The sequence below is a fragment of the Nyctereutes procyonoides genome, unplaced genomic scaffold (assembly GCF_905146905.1).
Source record: "Nyctereutes procyonoides isolate TBG_1078 unplaced genomic scaffold, NYPRO_anot_genome, whole genome shotgun sequence".
In the NCBI taxonomy this organism is placed as follows: domain Eukaryota; kingdom Metazoa; phylum Chordata; class Mammalia; order Carnivora; family Canidae; genus Nyctereutes; species Nyctereutes procyonoides.
The window spans coordinates 13,801,038-13,825,249 of NW_026575036.1; the positions used below are offsets into that span (position 1 = coordinate 13,801,038).

Below are 24,212 nucleotides of genomic sequence, written 5' to 3' on the forward strand. Positions count from 1 at the left end.
CAACCGCTGCACCACCCAGGGATCCCTATCATGGAATATTTTAAGAATGAATCAAGATTGTGTAAAGAAATCCTATATCTGTTAGACATTAATGCCATAATCCCAAATTAATATAGCCTATTTACTTGTTCCATTCATTCTCTCTCTCTATGTGACTGGCAATATGCTGGGCACTAAGAATGCAATTATGAATAAAATATAGGCCCTGCCCTCAAAAAACTCCAGTCTACTGAGGCAGGCTGGTTTTGCAAAGGAAAACACTTAATCTAATTCCCAAACATATTTCTGTTAAAAAAAAAAATCTCTCCACTTTCTGTTTGTTCACATTCTTAAATGTCTATGCTTTGGTATCAAGGGTAGAAAAACAAGAGAAACATTTGCGGTTTCTGTCATGGAGATGCTGGGAATCATTTCAAGTTAGAGCTCCAATTCCATACTTCAAGTTCCCTAAGTCAGTTGGTCCAGCTCCCTCAACTTTTAGGGTTCACAGTTAGGCCAAACAAATGGAGTCACCACCCCACTTGGTAGGTTCAAGCTAAGGAGGCACAGGCCTATTACTGGATTTGATCGCCATAAGCACTGTGCAAAAGCCTCGAACATGCCAGAACATAGAGTCACTAATGCAAAAATATTAAAACCCCAAAACCTCTTCTCATTTTCACATCAAGTCATGTTTGGCCTTAAAGGTATCAAGGTTTTCTAAACGTCTCTCATCCTACACAACCGGCCATGCTGACACCACTATAGACCACATGGCTGCTCAAGTTCCTGAGGCTGCTGGCCATCTGCTCCTCTAGCCCCATCTGGATCCCAGCCCTAATCGAGGAGCAAGGAGCATCTCTGGCCACATGAGAGCCTTCTGGGCTCCATCCTTCCATTCAACAGATATTTAATAAACACCAACTGCGTCCTGCCATTGTTATAGGTACCGAGAACATATCGATGGACAAAACAGACAATAATTCCTGTCCTTGTGGAACCCACATGGGTGGAGAAAAACCACCAATAACAGAGAGTATGCCACAGAGCAGGATAATGTTAAAGATCTATCAGGAGAGAGGAAGAGGGAATCCAAGGTGGGGAGGAGGTTGAGATTGTAATATGGTGAGGAATGGTGCCATTGAAAAGGTGACATGGGAACAAAGTCCTGAAATGTATGTACCCTGTGCAGGCATCCACATCTCTAGCACCAGCTGACTCCCTGCTCCTGCCTTCATAAAGCAGCCCCATGAAAAATTAATGTTTACTGAGCACATCTTACATGCCAAACACATTCCATGTAGGAGTTCGGCCCATCCATGCATCCCTCACTCATACTGGTATTTAACCATAAAGACGTCAACAAGAAGAAGGTGAACAGGTCTCCTGAATTAGGGCACTCAGCTTGTACATAGTTGGCAAAGATACAAACCCAGGAATATCAGATTCCAGAACTCACACTCCATATGTTGTCCTGCTTGTCTGGGTTTTCACTTGACTGGCTGATTCTTGCGTTTCTCACACCTTATCACACAGCTTCACCTACTTCCCTCCTAACCATTCCATTCATAAAATTTCAGTAGTTGTTTACTGTCTCCTTGTAGGAAACAGAGCTGCCATCTGGCAGAGAAGTGGGAAAGGAAAACACTGGGATCTCCACACGGGGCCTGAGCTATGGCCACAAAATGCCAGAAGACAAGAATAATGAAGATAACAACAAAAATAATTAGCTATGTTATACATTCATGTTTATACTGAGTCCTTCCTATTGGTCAGGCACTGCACTAAGAGCGTTGCATGGGCGCCTGTCCACCACATTTATAAGGCCTAGGATAAGGATGGTACTGCCTTTAAATATATTATCTGATTAAATATATAATCCTTGGTATCTTCCATTTCCTAAGTGATGAAATTAAAGCTTAATAGGAGTTGAATACCTTTTCCGCAGCACCCACGGCTAGTAATAGAGAAGACCTATGGCTCTAACACTATGCTGTGCTCCAGAAGTGGGCAAACTTTTTCTGTAAGGGGCAAAAGAGTAAATATTTTGGACTTTTCAAGCTTTTCTGTCCTTCCCACTCACTCTATCTTTGGAGCAGGAAAGCAGCCATCGACACTATATAAATGAATGGGCATGGCTGTGTTCCAATAAAATTTATTTATAAAAGAGATGGTAGGGCAGCCTTCACTCAGGAGCCAGTGTTGACCCCTGCTATAACCAGAGGAAGGAGAAGGCCATTTCTTTCCACTCAGCACAGGCATCAGTATCAAGTAACATGACAATTTTTTTTGAAAGTCATTATATTGACATATGGTTTAAAGAAATGGTAAGCCATACAAAATAACCTCTACTTAGGTTTGCGAATTTCTTAGAGAGTAACACATTCTTATCAACTTGAACACGGTATCACAAAGATTAAGATGCCTCTCTATTGTGACATTTCATCCTTCAACATCTGCTTTAATACAGATCTCAGCAGCAGTGGGGACAAATGCTCTCTCCATTTCTAGGGGCAGAGCAAGTCCTCATTTTGAATGTAGGAAATCAAGCAAATGAGAAGCTACATGCTTTTCTGGCCTCCAGGGAGATGAAACCAGACTCCAGATTGCTGTGGTTAATTTGGTTAAGGAAAACCTGGGCTCTGATCAGAGACCTCCACACAGAGCATGAAGGAGTCAGTGCAAACCACTGACACCTGGCAAAACCAGAACCTGAAGAACCAAGAGCCAAACTCCAACTACTGATTGGTTTACGTCAGCACCGGGATGCATTTTCAATTTTTTTAAAGATTTAATTTATTTATTCATGAGAGACACACACACACACACACACAGAGAGAGAGAGAGAGAGAGAGAGAGAGAGAGAGAGAGAGAGAGAGAGAGAGAGGCAAAGACATAGGCAGAGGGGGAGGGAGAAGCAGGCTTCAAGCAGGGAGCCTGGGATGTGGGACTGGATCCCGGGTCTCCAGGATCACGACCAGGCTGAAGGCAGATGCTCAACCCCTGAGACCCAGGTGTCCCCGAGATGCATTTTCAAAGCAGCTTGAAAAGTACCACTGCTTCTGAGAATGGGGTAATTATTTGATCCCTCATTCACAGGCTGAAGGTATCCCCAATTCAGTGCATATAATAACTAGAGACTCTCTAGTTACATGCATCTCTCCCTTATATTTTTATGATGCACATTTAATGGAAACTGAATAAGAAATGCAGGTCAACAATGTTTGTCCTTTCATATTACAATGAAAAATATTTATTTGAGAACTTTGTGAGAAGTTAATCATTCTGTGAACAGTAAAAATGTACTTTCACGAACCTTGCCCAGAAGCTCTTTATGTGCTAAAAGAACACAACACTTCTTCCTATTTTGAAAAGATGAAAATTTCCTATTTCTGGGCTAAGCATTTTACGATGCTTACTATAGCTTCACTTTTTCTTTAATTACACGGAGAAAAAAGAGAATCTTTTTGCTATTAAGTAGAAGTGAAATTCTACCTTTTAACTTAAACTCAAGCCACTGAAAGTATCTATAAATAACATTAGTGATACAAGACAGACACAATCTCACGATTTTATTACTTAAAAAAAAAAAAAAGTCCCAGCTTTGGATCGTTGAAATGAAGTTAACTATTCCTAGTTAACTTCATTCTGGTCTGTTGAATCCCCACCTGGCAAATTATGACAGTGAGATCTTATTCTGTTCTCATGGATGGTTAAACAATAAAGCCCTGGAATGCTGAGCCCAGAACAGGTGTTTGATGCTGTATCCGGGAAGCAGCAGGGAGCCAATGGTGAGGCCACATATCGGATTTAACCTGGAAGCTGCCAGCTTCTGGTGAGCCAAGACTCCCCCCCAGTTCTTTTTTCTCAAATATTTGATGGGTGCGAAAATTTCTCAGAAGGCTGACAGTATTGGGATGTGAGTTTATTTATATTCCAAGAAAATGACTCCAAAACCATTTCTTATACATTTCCCTCTTGCACAGCTCCTCATCCGAGGTGCTGGGCTTCTGGGGCAGGGATGAAGAGCTTCTATTTACTTCTTCACAACACAGATTTCTTCCATTCTTTCCGCAGCATATCTATGGAACAATGCGATAATAATGTCATTGCTTTCACTTTCTGAGAACCTGATTCTCCTTTACCTCTTTGAAGATGAGATGCTTCCTCTCAACCTCGTAGTTCATCTATCTACTAGCTCCATATTTATGAGACCTCTCGTGATAAATAAGGCAGAGCCCTGGAGTCAGAAAAAACTGCATTTCAGTTCTGACACTGTTGTTTGATCTTAAATTATTTAAGTTCTCTAGTTATTATTTTTCTTACTGGTAAAAGGAAATAATTTTACACTGTGCATAATGCTTGGTAGACAATAAACAATAAATGATAACATTGTTATAATATTAGGGAATCATTTTCTACTGAATAGAATGTGAGGTAGGATATGTGTACAGTCTGCACATATCCAGGTAGAAACAGATGTCTCTATCAGGCTCCTATAAATGTTCCTGAGGCCACTAAAATACTATGAGCTGCAGGGGAACAAAAGTGTCCTGCAAATTTGGAAGTTTGGGAGTTGAAGGTGAGGAAAAAGGAATTCATTGGAGAATAAAGAGTCTGGAACTGGGTTAAAGAAGCTGGGTTCTTTTCTGACACTTGGGAGTTCCGTGGCCACATGAGACTTAATCTCATGAAGCCTTGGTTGTTTATTTTGTAAGAGTTTAAGACTGCCTGCCTTGAATAGCTGAAAACATAGCTACTTTAAAAGGCTGATTGTTTGGAGGAAATGAAATAATGTATGTGGACTTAGTCTGTGAACTGAATCTAAGGTATCAGTGTTTTCAGGTGAAGTGTTTATGTGTTCATGTGTGTGTTTAGTATGCCATATACTATTACATCAATAAAATGTACTGTGTATATCATTAAAATAAGTGATTAGATCTGTAAATAAACCTCAAGAAATCCAATTTATTAAAGTCCAGATTGATCTAAACTATGTAATTTACAGGACAATATTAAGTCTTTCATAAGCATTCACAGAAACTCCCTTAAAACTACAAAATTCCTTTTACAACATTGTTCACTTCAGAACGGTCTGATTCACACATCACTTTTTTTAAAAAGATTTTATTTATTTATTTATTCACGAGAGACACAGGGAGAGAGGCAGAGACATAGGTAGTGGCAGAATCAGGCTTCCTGTGGGGAGCCCGATGTGGGACTCGATCCCAAGACCCCAGGATCACAACCTGAGCCAAAGGCAGACACTCAACCACTGAGCCATCCGGGTGCCCCTCACACATCACTTTGATAGAACAATATAGTGAAGGAAGATACACTTGTTGTATGTGAAATATAGGTAGCTATGTAGGTATGCTAATGTGCATTCATAGTTCTAGAATTCAACAAGCACTTAAGCAAATCTTCCCTTAACCGTATTTCAAATCTTTCTCCACTCTATTTTTGTGAATAAAAGAAGAAAGAAGAAAGGGAAGAAAATGTGAACGATAATCGTTTTGGTGAATTAATGCACAAAAGAAGTTTTTGTATTCAACTTTGATATAAAATAGATTGTTAACTATTTGGAAGTTCCGGCTGGTTATTTAAAAATGGAGTAATGTTTTCACTTGCACTTCAGCATCAGCTTATGACAGGAGCTATTTTACAAGTGTGGTTGAGGAGATCCCTGAGTGGCTCAGTGGTCTGGCACCTGCCTTTGGTCCAAGGCGTGATCCTAGAGTCTCGGGATCAAGTCCCAAGTTGGGCTCCCTGCGTGGAGTTTGCTTCTCCCTCTGCCTGTGTCTCTGCCTCTCTCTCTCACTGTGTCTTCTCATGAATAAATAAATAAAATCTTCAAAAAAACAAAAACAAAAACAAATGTGTTGACAAAGGTTGAACAAAGAGGTTGAAAGTACCATAAACTAACATGGAAACAGGGGTAAACTTACAAATGAATCAATCTAAGGGGTGAAGATGATTAGAGTTCTTCACCAGGAGAACTATCCATCTGTGGGGAGTGGGTGTTTCCCCTTGCAGGAGTCTTCACTCCAGGCCCGGCTTCCTTCCTTCCCAGGCTGGTACAAAAAAAAATCACAGCCAGATTTGCCATCTGGGCCTGAAAGGCCTTTTGGCCAAAGCCAAAGACCTTCCCCAAGGAACTCTAAAGCAACTCCTAAAAAGTTAGAAAAACCACCCTCTCTCTACCCTCCTACAGCATGCCCATCTCTGGAACCTGAATCCTGTCATTTACTCTTCCATACACTACCTTATATTATGATATGGCATCTTCACTTCTGAACCAAAAACATAGTGGACAATCTACTAGTTGTCGCTGCCCCCCGCCCTCTATTCTGTGTGTTTTAACACAGACCTGACCGCACAGGCATTTACTTTGTTATGTGTCCAGTGTTCTTTAAGTCTCTACGATTCTCTTTTCTGAAGCATCCATCGTGTTGGCTACTATGAAAAAAGAGACAAACAAAATGGTGGTTCTGAACCTCATGGGAGCAGGACAATGCAGATTTCCAAGAGACAGAAGATATTTTAAGATTACTAAAATTTGTGTAAGAAGTCACTGGTTAAGTGGTAATCATTTGGCAATATTTATAAATGTATCAAATCACATTGTACACCTTAAACTTACACAATAGGTCATTTATATTTCAATAAAGATGAAAAAAAAAGAAAAAGAAAAAGTCAGTGGTTTGAGATCCATTTCCTTGCACAGAACCCAAGAAAAAAGAAATGGATTTACTTATAAGTCTTGACTTATAAGGTGTTGAGACAGCCAGCTCTGTGCAGGACATGGGGTATCAACATCTACATTTTAGTTGCTCTCTTCTGTTTGCAGAGGCAAATTTTATAACCTTCAGTATGGTGTTGTTAGATAGAACATTAGCCTACTAAAGCAGGGTTGCAGGACCAACAGAGGAAGAGAAGGGCCGGGAAAGGAGGAGAGACCCATATCTATGTTGCTTTGCTTTTCTTCAACTTTGATTCCTCCAATCTTCTCATTTGCACAGGGTGGACTGAAAGAATGACTCGCAGCTACCTAGGGCACGGCTTATGGTATTTTTCACACATATTTTTCCATTTAGCCTTATCTGAATCCAAATTATAGTCTCCAAATTTCTACTTTCAAATTGTGGTTTCCAATACATTTGCTGTTCATCACTTAGGACTTAACAGACATAAACATTAGTTTTTTTTAATAACTAATAGGATTCTGTGATATTAAGGCCATGATTATAGTTTAGTAAGTAACTGGTTGAGACTATCCTCATCGCTGGTCCCATGCCACCCCATGGATTGGCTAACTGATCTTTGGCCCACAAGCACCCAAGCTCACTTCATTTTCCCCTCAGCTCACTTCATTTTTACCATGGCTCTGTTCTGTTCTATTTGTCAGCAATCTACAATTGCTTCTCCAGTGGTATCACTGATCTTCACTCTTCCTCTTCAGATCATTTGGTGACATCACTGATCTTTGCTGCCCCCTCATGCAATATCACACTGCATTTCTCCTTTTCCTTCTGTTGTGCTCATTATGATAAAAGGGAACCTCCCTTTAAGATGGCATGATAGAAATGCATAAAAAATGGATTCAGAGCTAAAACTAAGTAATATTGAGTGACTTTGGGTAATTTACCAACACATATGCACACTCACACACATCTATTCTCAGAGACCTGGTGCACTTGACCTTGTAACTGAAACTGCCTCTCAGTCTATTTCTTGAGTTTTTAGTTAGTGGCTCTTTGCCAAGCCCAAGCTGCTTTTCCCACCTCTCTAACGTATCATACAACGGGAATTTCAAACAAAAAGAAAATCAAACTAAAAAGTGAATGTGTGACTTTGCCTTGTTCCTGGATTTTTAAAGATTTTTGGGACTTTGTCCTCTCAAAATTGAGTTACTTTTGCCCTCTGATATGGTTCAATCTTGTCCTATTGCTGCCAGCCATGGCCTTAGAGGGACCCAACCTTCTCTACTCAGTATCAACCACCTTGGGGGCAATTTTACCTGTGCTTTGAGCCCCTGTCTAGATACTAAGCTTCAGCAGAATTAATGAGTCTCTCTCCATAACTTCCTGTGGAGACGCAACCTTTTGACCTGTTCTCATGGACTACAACCTCTCTCATTAAGTTGTCTTTACAACTGCTCCTTAAGGGAGGTCTGGCATTGCTATTGCTGCCGGGGCCCCGTGTCCTCTCAACATACATCATACATTCCTTCTTGCTGCTTTCCCCATGAACTTCTAAGCATCAGCTGTTCCTGCTTCTTATGAGGACACCCTGTTATCTCACAGTAGAAACCCCACACAGATGCTTCCTGACCACCTCCTGGTGTCCACCCCAATGCCCCTCAGAGAGCCTGTCCCTGTGGCAATTGTACTGCCTTCCTTGCCACTCCTCCCAGGGGACCCATCTTCCTTTCCCTACTGGGACCACCCTGTTGAAAGAAAGCAGACACAAGTGATCACATTCCAATGCATGACAAAAATCTTTGTTTATAATCTTAAGGAGAAAAAAAATCCACGCTTCCCCCCAAGGTTATTCTGAATCACAGAACAGTTGAACTTTTGAAGCTGAAAGGGACCTTAAAGATCATGTGACACAATGGTCACTGGGTTTTAGGTTCCCCAAATGTATAAAATCCCCAAGAAAGTGGACTTGGGTGAGGGAAGAGGGATGTTATCATCTTGTCAAAGGAGGAAGGATATTTTAAGACCAAAAATATAAGAAAGGCATAATTTCATAATTTAAAAATAAATGCATAGATAAAACTTTATGAAAAACCCACTGCACTGTCTTTTCTCTCTCTCCTCACCCCCTTAAATCAGAGAAAACTCTGTCATGGAGATCTAGGCAACACTTGGGAACCACTGAGCAAGGCCAACCAACCTTCTGGTTTTACTAGTAGGAAAATGATTCCCCAAGGCTGTTAGGTAGTAGGGGACAGATGGGGCTGTGCTGATTCCCAGTTCATTCTTCTTCCTACTGGATTTACTAAAGTAAGCATGTGTTGATATTAAATGACTGCTCTGATTTTAATATTTGACAAAATTTTGATTTACTCTCAAATAATTATCAGTCTCCTACAGCAAATCTAAAGGAGTCTACACATAGATGGCTCATCAGGAGGGGTTCCCAATATCAGATAATGGAAGCAGTGTAACTTCTGAGGTAGCATTTCTCATTTTGCATTTTGAAAAATAAATACTGCAGTATTGCTTCCATAGCAACCCATGTAAAACTAAAAATTTTATCTCAAATTGATAGGTCTGAGTTGAAGGTATTTCTCAAAATCAAAAATGAATAGAGGTTATCATTTTTCCTTCTCCATGTCTGATGTGTCTGTAAGTTTTAGGGATTATACAATACAAATAGCATCTTTGTAAGAGTAGTGGAATTTTTTATATTTCTTTCTTCCCTCCAACACATAGTATCTAACTTCTCCTTCTGAGGTCTCAATTATTCTTGATCGATGCTATCCAATATTGTTTCTGCCTTCATTTATTCCTATCCGGCTTCTCTCTCTTTCTACTCATTCATGTTTTCTTAAAGTAGCTTAGGAATTTGCTCTTTGATGCTGAAGTGAATAAATCACCCTTAATTTGGCATGTAAATGGATATCTGATCACATCCTATGACTTCATTTGAGAGCTCTCAACAACTTTTTCTGCTTCATTGATTCAAAGAAATGTTAGTCCTTTGAAGCATTCTAATGTGGTTTTTATAAAATACAAAAAAAAGTAGCCATAAAATTATATGCCTCTCTGGAGATAAGAATAAGAGATCAAAATTTCTGGCAAAAAAAGAAAGAACGAAAGAAAGAAAAAAATGATTTAAGCCCCAAACTCTCCTGCCTGTTCAAAAAGGAAATCCACAAAATAGGCATTTATCACCAGAAGAAAAGATTATTCCAATTTCTTTTGGTGGTGAAACTCTGACCCTAAAGCCATGCAATGATAAATAGATAGCCTATTTCTGTCTCTTTTATCCACAGATTTCAAAGTGCCAAGTAAGAGGAAGGTGATATTTTGGGTCTTATCTAAGTTAGGATAGAGGGAGAACAGAAGCCAGGAGATTTGAGTGGCTTGTTCATTGTTAGGCATAAAGGCAGAGATAAAAGAGCACTTGGTCTGACTCATTCCAGGGCTTTTCTTGTAAAATAGCCAAATTAGCCCCTGGGACTGATGGAAGTCACCCAGGCTTCAGTGAGGATAGACATGACTTCTGTGGTGTTCATGGATGGAAATCTAAGGCCAGGATTTGGCTCCATATAACTTGAAACAAACATTTAACGAGTAGAAAGTTCAACTTCCTCAGAAGAATTACCAGTTCAGCTTTCTATTTCATTGTCCTATCACTTGCTAAAAGTTTTTGAAACAACACAGATGTCTGCATAAAGATGACGATGGGTATTATTAAACTTCCACTGAGGACACCAGGTACATTTTGTTTTCCTCAAGCATCTGGGTCTTAATGCTGTGGAAAATGACTCTTTCTTGTCAAGGTCAAAAACATAAGGAGAGTCATGCAGAGAAGATTCCTGTATATATAACAAGGCTTGGGAAAAGTTTTTCACAATTGGCAAAGTCAATGTCGAAGTTTAATAAACGCAAAAGGCAACATTCAGCATTCTCACACTTTCCCAGGGATGCCTACAGCATATGCAAACTTCTCTGTGGTCCCCAGGAAGCTTTCAGCAGTTCTAATGACTTCATCGCAGTTAGTTTATAAATATTGAGAATTTTATATGAAACTGGGGGACTTTCTCTGGAAAAGATTGTAACCAGCAGTGACCAGCTGCCCCACTTCGGTAGAAAATAGTGTATAGTTGGGCAAAGAGCTGCTGAAACCCTCAGAAAATGAAGACTGAATGTCAACACTGCAATAGACATATGCAAGCATATGGGGAGAAAAGAAAAAGATAGTCATCTTTTTAATGAAGACCAGCTTTCTGACCCTGATTTTGGATAACTCTGTACCAAGTTTGCAAAATATAGCAAAATCTGAGTTGGTTCTAAGAAGCAGGCACTTGCTCTTGGAAATATTGAGGGTTTTTTTTTCATATTCAGAACTTCATTTTAATCCAAATAAGCTTATTACTAGTGGGGAAAAGGGCAGGGACACTACTTTTTCTATGTTAGAGCAAAGAAATAAAGTCAGAGAAAGGCTGGGACTCTTGGGTGGCTCCGCTAGTTGAGCAGCATCTTCGTTTTGGCTCAGGTCATGATTCCAGGGCTCTAGATCCAGCTCCATGTTGCACTCCAAGCTTGGCATGGAATCTGCTTGGGATTTTCTCTCTTTCCCCCCCATCCCTCCCCTTGCTTGCTCTCTCTCTCTCTCTCTCTCTCAAATAAAAAATAAATCTTTAAAAAAAAAAAGTCAGAGGAAGGTCTGTGTAAGGAATGGGAACCCATGAAGAGACAGAGCTGGGATGATTCTGCAGGTTTAGGGGAATACACCTACCTTTGAGAGATGAACCCCTTATTTTAACTAAGACACCCCACATATGGATGATGACAATATTATGGGCTTAATAATGTTTACATAAGAGGCTCTTCCAGGAAAATGACATTTTAACCTCTTGTTTAAAATTCTAGCCCTTGATTTACTCAGAAATTGTTCCCTTGTCTCTGGATTAGAGAAGTTTGCCACACCTGCAATTCTTTGACCCCCAGAATCTTAGAGTCCTGAGAGTTTATATCACAGGATTTAGAAGTACACGTCCTGGTCACCAAATGGAGTTGAATTGAAAGTACAGTACTGTGTACTGAATTTCTCTTTCCTTTCACGTACAAAGAATACTGAGATGTTACCAATCAGAGAAGCAATATAGTCTGGAAAGTGAGAAGTCTGTCAGTAGACAAAGATCTGCATTCCAGCTCTGCCCACCTTGGTCAAATTCATTAAGTTTTTAGCATGCAGGTGTTATATTTTTGTAAAACACGGTAATGGCATCAGCTCCCTAGGGAGCTGACATCAAACAATAACACACATTATTTATTGACCACGTACAATGCAAAAACACTTCGTAAGTTTTTTAAATGAACATCTCATTTAATGCTCACAATGGGTCACTGAGTTGGGTGCTGTTATCATCATTTTTCTATAGCCAAGGGAAGTGAAGCTTTGAGGCATCCACTCGTACTTAAGGCAGAATTCAAATACAGGCCCTGACTTCAAGGGGGAGCTATGAACGACTACATAAACTGAGTGAGCTGATAAAATAAATATAATATGCTTAGCATGGCGACTGATATATAATCGAGGTCCAACAGAAGTTTTGATGCAATTAACTAATGTTTATCAGCAGTTAAACTCTTTGGGGGCAGACACTGAGATTCACTTATTGTTGTAGCCTCATATTCTAGTACAGCATGCAATGTGCTCTGTGAATACTTGTTAAGTGAAGAATGAACAGAGTCCACTTGGAATCATCAGCACTACAGAGAAGAGCTGACTGAAGCCACTTGCAGGTGGTCAAAACAAAAACATATCTAGACCACCCACTGACATCTCCTTTGCCCTTCATATTCCCTATTATTGGCAAGGCCTCACAAGCCTGTTATTCTATAACAATACAGAATATAAAGAGTTTGTGTTGTATTTTTGTCCTTAACAAATAGTGTTGATCAAGAAATAACCTCCTTCCCAAATGGTGCTGAAGACACACAAAGAAAACTAAGGACTGCCCTCTCTTCTTAACCAACAAGTCAAAACAAGAAGCTGCAAAGCCTTGGAAAAACTGTTAGGTACTTGGTTTGGTGATAAAGGTTATAAAATTAATTTCTAATCATATATATCTTTAAATTTCTAACTCAATGTCTATTAATAAAATGAAAATTTATTGATATTTAAATTAATTTTAAAATAAAATTTAAAGCTAATTAAAATTCCTACCCAAAGGATACAAAAATACACATTCAAAGGGGCACATGCACCCTGATGTTTATAGCAGTATTATCAACAATAGCCACACTATGGAAGCAGCCCAAATGTCCACTGACTGATGAATGGATAAAGAACATGTGGTGTGTGTGTACATACACACACACACACACACACACACACACACACACATAACACACACAATGGAACATTACTCAGCCATCAAAAAGAATGAAAACTTGCCATTTGCAATGACATGTATGGAGCTAGTTTATTATGCTAAGCAAAATAGGTCAGTCAGAGAAAGACAAATACCATATGATTTCACTCTAGGTGAAATTCAGGAAACTAAAGAGATGAACATAGCGAAACGCCAAAAAAGAGAGGGAAGCAAACCATAAGAGACTCTTAAAGACAGAGAACAAACTGAGGGCTGCTGGAGGGGTGGTGGGTGAGGGGGATGGGTTAAATGGGTGATGGGCATTAAGGAGGACACTTGTGATGACCACTGGGTGTTATATGTAAGATATGAATCACTGAATTCTACTTTTGAAGCCAATATTACATTATATGTTAACTAACTAGAATTTAAATAAAAATTTGAAGCAAAAATAAAATAAAATTCAAAAAATAAAATAAAATTCCTATCTCAGTATCAATAAATAAAAACAATGATTTCCTTATAATATTTTGGTTTAGGATACTGCTCTTTAGAAAAGTTCATCCTTATATATAGCATTTATGATACTACTTAATTTTAGTAAGTTTACTAAAATCCCTATTTTAAAAATGTGAAAGACTGAATTCAAAAAAGCTTCACATCTTGCTCAAGGTTACACAATGGATAAATAGCAGAACCACTTAGGGGACATTTCCAGGCTCCTGAAAAATGTGGCCTTGAAACACTGACATCTGAATAAGACAAGAGAAAAGACAAGCTTCAGCACAATTCAAATATTCAGAGATAAGTGGCATTATGTAGTCACGTATGGCTGAATAGCTTTTATAATTTTTAACCATTTTTTTCCTCAAGGACAAATTTTCTTGAGATTGTACCTATTTTTAAATTAAAAGAACAAAGAAAGAGACAGAAAGAAAGAAGAAGAGAGAATTCAATTACAATTGTGGCTACTTAACATAATTAATAATTTTATGCAAATCACATATTTCTAGAAAACTACTACCGTAATGTTTAACGAAACATAGTTATTGGGGTAAGAGATTGGGGTAAAGTCTCAAATACATTTAAACCAGTGGAAATGAGTGAACACGTGTGAGCTTGAACTCTCCCCAGCTGCTCTGCGGCTGTTGTTAAAGCTAATAAACGCCTCAGCGCCGCAAGGGCCTGATTGTGACACACGCAAAGGACCGTCCCTCTGGAACTATCAATGTTGGTGAGGGAGGGCAGGTCTCGGAAAGAGGAAATCACGAGCAATAATTACCTAGGCATGTAAAGGACTCTCTCGGCCACCACAAAACCCACCCTGAAGAAGAGATTGCTGGCTGGAATGAACGGGAAAACCAGGAACAACAAGCCCACTAACACTTCCTTGTGCTCCAGTCTCTGAAACACACAATAGTGAAGGACAAATTAATTTTTAAAAAATTTCACTGCAGTCGGCATTTAACCATCTCTTTCATTCTCAAGTTCTCATTGACGGAATGAATAGATCAGACCAACGTAAACCCTTTGATCAGTGAGCTGAATTCATCAGAGGAAGCCCTCAGGCTGACACCTCTGGCGTGTCCCACGTCTGCCACCCAGAAACCTCTGATAATTGTGCAGGATCAGTGACCATTACTCCTTGTTCTGGGCCGGCCCTACAGCCACCCTGTTTCTTGGTTCTGGTCCCTTTCAGAATCTCTGTCCCCCCAGGCAACTGGCTTCCAGAGAGCAAAGCAGCTTGATAGGACCAAGCTCACTAAGGCTTCGTGGAACATTATTGTCCTCTCTGAAATAGAATGCATTCAAAAGAAAAAAACAAGAAAACAAACAACAAAAACCCCACAACCAACCTACACACAAAGCTCACCAGGAGCTTAGCATAAAGCCTGGCATAAAGGAAATTAAATGCAAATGGTAAAATTCAGGGAACCAATGAAAGAGATCATTAAAGCTGAGAAATTTTTAGTGCAAATTAAGCCAGTATTTGTTCCATGAAATTTTTTGGCACCAAAAGTCATTAAAATAATTCATTAAATTGACAAAAACACCTTTCTCTAATATTATATATTTATTGTAGATATTACTTTGTCAAGATTTCTCTGTCACTTTTAATTAACAGAAAAAAATATTTATTACTAATTTGTTATAATGGACACTATAAAAACTAGTTTGTGTTTCCATTACTGTCTATGATATGAACACATCTGAAGACAGGCCTATTTAAAACCTCAACATATGGATGACGTGATTTTTTTTCCTTTAAAAAAGTTTAGGAAAATCAAATAGAACTGCATATTACAGTTAAAGATATTTCTCACAAACATTTAAAAGCGTATTACTTTTAATAACTGTAAACAACTAAATAAAAGAGTTTTAAAAATATAAACAAACTTCCTAAAACAAACTACTAATGCTTTAAGTGGACAAAGTAAAAGATTTTTAACATCCTGAGAAATTTGTCACCTGGATTTTATTAAGATCTTTGTTTTGCCGAGTATAACATATAGAGTAATAAAATTTCAGAGAGCAATTCCATATGAATAGATGGGATTTGGACAATTTTCCTTAAATAATTAATGGTTCTGTAAGTTATGACTTCATTTTTTTCCCTAAAGGAACCATACTCTTTAGAATTAAAAGATGGAAGGAAAAAAAAGCTTTCATAACGAGCCTTCAACTGAAATGGATGCAATAGGATGATGTCATATTTCTCTGACCCACTAAAATTGAGGGGGGGAAAAACAGGTGAGAAAAGTAGCAAGTTCATTATATTTAAAAGCTGCAATATATTTTGATATTTTACTTTGAATTTACAAAGTACATTTCATCTCAAGAACTTAAAGTTTACATAATTAAAAAAAAAATAAACACCTTCATAAGAATCCTGTGAACCAAGAGCAAGGATTCAATGCTAGAATTGAAAATGAATCCCAGAGAATGAGTGTCTTGTCCAGTGTTCCTCAGGGACTCTCAGTCTATTACTGGGTATGGGGTTAGTATTCTATTTTTGTAGATGCACTTTTATTTTTTAGCTATAGTTGAATACTTCTTTTAAGCCTATCAAAAGTTGAAATGCCTTTTAAAACAAAAGAATTCACTTATCCCATAGACCTTACTAAAGGGAATTTAATATGCTGTTTATTAATCATATAGAATTAAGAAAAAAAGAGTATAAACAGAATTCCAACCAGGCCTTTATCCATGTCCCTGAATAGTGTTTCATCCAGTGAGCCACCTCTCTGGCCCTCATCAATGTTATGAGAGAATGGTCCCCAATGGGGATCTGAAGGAGGCATCACTTCCACACCCCCAATCTCACAGTCTTGTCTGAGCAAAGGCTGCCTTCCTCACTCTGGTGGGCATATGTTTCTCTCCTTCACTCAGCAGAATCCCCTGGGTTGGGAGGAGGCAGGTGTCAGGGGACCTGCAGACACCCTACTCCATGCCTGCCCCTTCTCCCTCACCCAACCCTGTAGGGGGCAGGACCCCCATGAAGCTCACCACTGCTGGGGACAGGGAGATGAGGGCAGGAGTCAAGGAGCCCCATGCCTCCTCCAGAAGACTGACGTGCAAACTGAGAACTCACAACACCATGTCTTCCTTGTTCTTCCACCAGGTTCTTCAGGCTCCAAGAGCATCTTTATCTCCTTCATGGCCATCATCCCACTTGTAATTACACACTTATCTGTGTGTTTATGGTCTTTATAAAATGGCTGTTCTTCCCCAGGAGACTATATAAGCCATGAGGGCAGGGAACTGGTTGGCTGGGTTCCCTGGTGCATGATCTGTGCTTATTAGCTCAGTGCCTGGCACTTAATGGATGCTCAGAAATATTTGTTGAGGGCACCTGGGTGGCTCAGTGGTTGAGCGTCTGCCTTTGGCTCAGGTCATGATCCTGGGGTCCTGGGATCGAGTCCCACACTGGGTTCCCCACAGGGAACCTAGCCTGCTTCTCCCCCTGCCTATGTCTCTGCCTCTCTCTGTGTCTCTCACAAATAAATAAATAAAATCTTAAAAAAAGAGAGAAATATTTGTTGAATAGGTAAGTGAATAAATGTACCAGGCAAGAGAGAAAACTGGATGCAAGAAGGGGAGAAGTTAAGGAGGACATCCTGGTGGAGGTGATGATTTGAGTCTGAAAAAAATGAATGGATGCTTAGGAGGCAAATTTGGTTGTGGTTGGGATGGGAAGGCAGGTCACCCGCAGAGGGGCTGTTCCTACAATGAGCTTTTCTTCCAATTTAACTGAAGACAGTGGCACACACCCAAACTCAATGAAGTTTTATTATTTTATTTTGTCTTGAGAAAAATAATATTCAAGACAAATTCTTTATTCTCCAATTAACTTGATGATCACGCCCTTTGCCTTCCCTCCTCCCCATTCAGTCAAGGGAGAGAAAGTATTCAGAAATGTATTTCCTTAAACGTCAAGTCAATCAACAAAGCAGAAAGTTGTAAAGCTAGGGAAAAATGTCATGGACATGGCTAAATTTCCTAGAATGAGAGAGAGTGGGAGGGAATCCAGTTTTGCATCTTGTGGGTCACAGACAGAACTGACTAAATACCTTAAAGCTTATTTCGGCCTAATAGAAACTCAAACAAAATATGAATGAGGGGAAAGAAAAAATTTGTGACACTTTCCAAAGTACACAGAGTGCATTCAATTTCTAGGAATAGAGGCAAATGGAAATTTACTTATTCAAATTACAGTAGGAGGTGAAAAAAATATGAGAATTAAAAGCTAATAATATGGCTATTAATAATATGCATTTTTGCAATATGTTAATACAATAAAATGGCTATTAATATGCATTGATAATATGGCTATTGATAATATGCATTTTTTGTCTGATTAACCATACAACTTCAGAGAGATTGATTTATTTCTTTGCGCTTTAATTTGATGACCAGACAAAAGAAAGGTATTGATACCTATTATGTCTGTAGGAAAAACGTGTGATAGATTCAGTATGACAGATGTTAGGTTTGATTCTTTTCTGGCTTGGGATGATGTAGAGAAGCATGCCCCTGAGTTGCAAGGAGATGAAGACCTCTTAACACCTCTCTTAGGTGCCAGAGAGTTGTTGGGCCGCTGTCTCCACAGTCACATATCTGACCAAGCAGCTAAGGGAAGAGCAGTGATTTTCTCAGGATTGTAAGTGACCTCAGAGGGACTGTCATGCCAGAGCCCAACTCTAGCCTGGCAGCTTCTGGTTTATTTCTTCTGCTTCTCACTCTCAGTTCACTTTCAAAGCATAGGTCATAGATAAGGGGATAAGGGGACACACACACACTGTGGCCAGCACAGTGTGGGTTAATGTTAGGGAGAAGAGGACCCCTCCCTGCCCGATTCAAAATAGACAACATCCACTGCTAACTGTTCCCTTCCAGAGAGGCAGAGAAGGCCTCAGTATAGTAATTTTTTTAAAGATTTTTAAAAAAAATTTTTAAAGATTTTTTATTTATTTATTCATAGAGATGCAGAGAGAGAGAGAGAGAGAGAGAGAGAGAGAGAGAGAGAGGCAGAGACACAGGCAGAGGGAGGAGCAGGCTCCATGCAGAGAGCCTGACGTGGACTCGATCCAGGGTCTCCAGATCACACCCTGGGCTGCAGGCGGCGCTAAACCGCCACGCCACCGGGGCTGCCCGATTTTTTAAAATTTTTAAGTTATTTCTATGCCCAACATGGGACTCAAACTTATGACCCTGAGATCAAGATTCACATGCTCTACCAACTGAGCCAGCCAGGTGCCCCCTTATCATAGTAATTATTATCACCATTATTTTTATCATATTTTCTCCCACCTCCATAGTTTTCAGGAAAATGGTACAGTGCGAGCAGGTTCTCACAGTTCTACGGATAGCACAGTTATATTTCAATCCTGAAGATTTATTTGGCAGTACTGGGCTCTCGCTGTCTGCATCTAATTTATCAATCTACAGGGAAGCTGATGACAGTCAAGTTCTCCTCTTCAGCCCCAGGAGTAAGGCATTTGCTAGGCTGACAACTGGCATGGATGCCAGTACTTATTATGCTTTCCTTTTCCTTTCTGTTTATGGATCTACTTCTCCCATTAGACTATGAGTTCCTTGATGGCCAGTCACCATTACATTTAAATTTGTCACCTAGATACCTGGAACACACATAGTTGGCATTCAACTAGTATATGCTGCAATAGTAAAGATCAGTGATGAAAACTCCATAAATATCACTAGGGTTCTCCAGCACACCCATAGCCTTTTTCAGGGACTTCCCATTAAGGAAATCCTTTACTTTGGTAACTGTCTGAAACACAGTATTTGCAACATGAACTTGGGGTGGAAATTCCTCAGTGTTCGAGCATCCAAGAACACCTTATAAGGGGCTGGCACTTCTGACCAACAATACTGAGGTATTTTAATCAAGATATATATGCACACCTCCTGTGCCACACTGATTCCATTCACTGCTGCTTATTACTACTCCGTCTTGCCTGGTCATATATTTGGTTTGATGTCATGAACAGTGATATCTTTCACTTTGTTGACATTCAAATTTGATTTTTAAAATATTACAGTGTCTAATATTACTATTATTGTCATTTTGAAAATTCCTTTTAATTGGAGACAGGTTATTTAATCAATTGGAATCCCTTGTGAATGAGTAATACTACCTCATCTCTTGTGAGGGGCTCGTTCTGAATTCCAGTCTCTGAGCTGGGCAGAGAGTTAGGCTCATCCTCTGGCTAAGTGACTCGATCTGCAACCCTACGGCAGCCAATCAAAATCTGTGCAAGTTTAAATAATGATTTAACCTTACAACACAACTCTTTGTAGATATTACTACCCCTGTTGTAAACTGTTCTATGTCTTAGACCTTTGAGTCCTTCATTAGTAACTATAAACCATAATCAGCACAAATGCCAGGGAGTTACTGTGATATTTCTGTGAGAAGCATTTCTCAAGGTTGCACACAACCTCAGATCTCCTTCCTGCAAAACTGGGGAACCTGGGCTCTCCTTGTGCTGCTTTTATACATCTTAAGAATTCTTTTGTGGCCCAACTCCTTCTGTCCACAGGAAATGCATCAGTGAGTCTCCACTTGAGCATATCAGAGACTTACATTTATTTAAAACATCATGAACTTTCAATCTACAAAAGCGCTTAGATACTATCAAGGATGGTGATAATACAGACTGCATCAAATGAGTGGAGAAATGGCCCCAAAATACTAAGTCAGGAGACATGAAGGATGCTTTCAAGACCAGGATGGGAAGCACCAAGTGAGGAGGACAGAGAGAACTCGGCTGTCCGGGACAAGGGGACGCACTGTTTGAGCTCTGCACAACCTCATGCTTCCTCCCCCTGAGCTGCCCCTTTCCTACATGATCTTCACTGTTGTCTGTGTCTGCCTTGGCATTTTACAGCCCCTCCCTTCTCCACCTCTGTCTGGCAGTGGCTCGGTTCGCATATCCGCAGGCATAGCTCCTGTCTGGTGTTCCTGTCCATGGTCACAGCTCTCATCCCTGTGCCCCCCCGGTGACAGTCCCATCCTTTACTTTTATGAGCCATCTGCCAGGTGTCACTTTACATGTTGCCGCCACGAACCCTGACCATATCACTGCAAACAGACCCTTCATAAACTCTTCAATCACCCCATTGGAGTCTGTTGTGTGTTTCCTGCCAGACCCTGACTGACAGGTCAGCCCAGAGTGGAAGGGTACAGGGATGGAAACAGAGCTGTGGATGGATGCCAAAGCAGCATCAGAATTCTGGTTTTTGTGAGCTGACAGGAGCCAGCTCCAGCCCACTCTAGTCTCGGTCCCATCCTTACACTGTTATATTTCCATTAGGTTTCAGCCTGTGGCCTTTTTAAGGCCATTGAGGTTATAGAAAATTTTAAGTGCGGTATAAAAACAAACCCCAACCCAAGAAGCTTTTTATCTGGCAAATGAGAATGAGACTCATCTCTCAATAGTTGAAGGGGAAGTTCTGAATTTTTACTGCCATTGTGGGTATCCAAGAGACCACCTGCTATGCCTCAGACAAGATCTAGAGTCTAATCTCTGTAAGAGCAATGAAGGAGGCAAGACAAACCCTGGGCCAGTCCTTAAGGAAGAGAAAAGAAAAACTGAAAGCTGATTCTCAGAGCCTCAGTCACAGTAGCCAAATTCCTTGGTGATTATTCATATTCAACTGGAACCCTGAGCTGGGCCAGATGGCCACAATACTGCACCACAAGAGGTCTACAGACAGTCCTCCCACAACATGAACACACTTCACACCTCACAAGGAGGCATGGAAAGATACCACTTGCAGGGTTCTCCTCCCATAGAAATGGATGGGATAAGCTAAGCTGGGTAGGATAGAAAATGGCCTGGGTTCAGGAACTCGACAGCAGGGCTGCCAACCCACACTCTCCTTGGCATGACCCATGGGTATCATTTCCTCACTTCCATGTGCTCTAGAATTTACTCATAAATGTACAAGGAAAAAAATTTTTAAAGGGGAAATGAATGAAGAAATTATACCCCCTAAAAAGACAAAAGTAGATTTGTACACTCTGTGTCTTCTCTGAGCCAATTTAAACACGGCTTTTCCACCCATGCCAAGCTTTTCTTCACCGAGAAGCACTGCCAGATGCGCTCATGAACAGAGAGCCGGAGGCAGATTAAAATCAGAGCATTCAGAAACTGGCATTTTCCATTTCTGGTCTTTGGTTTGGAACTTCGTTTTCTGCCATCATTTTTTGTTTGATTTGTTTTTAATCAACAGATTGAATCTTCTTGCCAACATGAATTCCTGAGATTGAAATTCCTTATCTCACAAGAGCACACAAGTACGTTTCAGAGGTAAATCAGGTGGAAAAGTGAAGCTCTCAGATTACTCTAATTGGGGATAAGCTAATTCATAACGTTATTTAGATGTGTATGTTACATTTTGCATACGTGTGTTTTAAATGTTTAAAGAAAAATAAAAGCAAAACCCTTTTAAAAGATGCTGATTGGTAAATATCAGTCTAGTGCAAAAAACACCATTTGCGTAGTAAATCAAGCATTAGTAAGGAGTTAAAAGGGAATTAATTGGAAAATTAATTTCCCTGATTAGAATGAAACTACAGGAATTTTTGGAGATAGGGAGAAGTCACAGAAGTGAACTTTCTTCATATCTGTGGTTCTAAACAGAAACAGAAAAGGTTCTAGAAAGCTATGTATTTTTTTAAAAGTGAGGAAGACAAGAGAGATGGAAGGTCACATCTGAGAAATTATGGTATGTGTGCTACATACATGAGAGACATGGGGAGGGGCCGATAAAAGCCACCTGGTAAGTTGTAAGTGGTAGAGGATGTAAGGAAAACAAGTATCTCTCAAGTACAAACCATATGTCAAACCTTTGGCTGAATTTTCCCACTGAAACTTCATGATAATATTATAACATAGGTAATTATTTCCAGTTGTACAGATAAGAAAATGAAGTACAAAGGGCTTAACACACAAATCTAAGTTGATACAACTAGTGAGAAACAAGGGTTTCAAACTGAGGTCTAGCTCACCCCAAAGCCTGTCCTCTTCCAACAGTCCATGTGGCTTTGGAATCCGTGTGTGTGTGTGTGTGTGTGTGTGTGTATGTGTGTGTGTGTGTATGCACACATGCGCATGCACACCATACACTGGGGGATATCAGCCCTTCACTACCTTCTGGTTTTGCAGCAGAAATATACTGAGCGCAGATGAGACCCAGCAATTTGGAGTTGACAGGTAAGGCACTGCTGAGGTAGTCTAGAAAACTGCACCCTGAGGCCTATGACAGAAGGTACCACTGATTCACTTTGCCACATCAATACAGATGCAAGTGTTCTACAGTCTACAGGAATGCAATATGTGGCACAGAATATGTGTTCTTTGTCAAGTCTTCAATTGGAATGGTTTCAGGTGGTCCATCTCTTCATTCTGACAGCCAGCCTCTGGAAGAATGGACATATACTTGCCTACCAGACACAACACAATAAGACATAAAATATTGACTAATCTTAGTTCCTGAATTATATTTGAGAAGTCTCAAGGGGGGAGTAATGATTATTTTTGACATAAGAAATCAAATAATATGATGAAGCTGCCCTTGTTAGTAAGGAAAATAAGGGGACATTCATATTCTAATGACCACAGAAGCACAATGAATAAACTAAGTGAGCAGCTAACTGGGACAAAGGCCTTCTAATTTTTAAATCTACACATGCTCTGTAACTTGTTCTGGCTCTAACCTTCCATTTTTAATATGCGACTGTTTATCTAAGAACTGTTTATGCATAAACCTTGCAGGAATGGAACAACATGAGAACGATTTACTATTTATAACATATCTATTATCTATATATATGTAATACGTATATCTAATATGTATATATATTAGAACATACCTGTTATTTATACACTGTATCTGAATATATAAAATAACAACAATAAAAAATAGAGAGAGTATTCACTCAGGAAGGTGGATTTAGAAAATTAACAGTGGTGTGTGTTTGCAAGTGTTGTGATCAAAGTTCACTGAAGAGGAAGGGGGAGGGGGAGAGGAATCAGGATCCCCATCAGACACCTCTGGCTTCAGATGATGGGCCCTGTCCAGAGGAGGGTCAATGGTGCTCTAGATAAGATACCTATGAGAAGCAAGGAGAGAAATGTCAACAGGAGCTCAGTCTTGTGCCTGGAGCCTGTCCCAACAAAGTGGGGAAGACAGTCTACTGCCTAGAGGCATTGGTCTCACATCATGCCCACCATGTCCAGCTTTCCCTGGCAAAATGGAGAAGACACAGGTAATGCCCCAGAATCCTGAATCAAGAACTGTAACTCAATTAGGTGACTCAATATGCGAGGGAGGCAGGAGCAATTAACCAAGTTTTCCCCTCTGTGAAGATTCAATTAGGGACCAGGATGAATTTAGCCATGGAAGTCAAGTCATGAGGGAATTTAGCTTTGATGAATTCACCTGTTTAAATTTACTTTGATGAATTCATTTGTTTGAGCAAACAGAAACAGAGGATAAATTAGATGCATTTTCATAAATTGTTTAGTTCCTATGAGAGTATACATGCTGGGCAGAATTAGTTTCTACCTATAGTTATTGTTCAAATGTTTCTGTTAAGGAGAAGTTCCTCTGCCAAAATCTTCCAAAGCAAGATGGCATAGACTTA

The 24,212-nt window shown here is 39.8% G+C and overlaps 1 protein-coding gene across 1 annotated transcript in view; it reads right to left on the bottom strand.

Annotated features, from left to right (window-relative positions):
• Nucleotides 1–24,212, bottom strand: part of TMTC1 (transmembrane O-mannosyltransferase targeting cadherins 1) — a 274,216-nt gene that overhangs the window by 85,828 nt on the left and 164,176 nt on the right. The window contains exon 9 of the mRNA XM_055318820.1: nt 14,319–14,440. Coding sequence (XP_055174795.1) covers nt 14,319–14,440 — 122 coding nt within the window. The remainder of the gene's footprint in view (nt 1–14,318; nt 14,441–24,212) is intronic.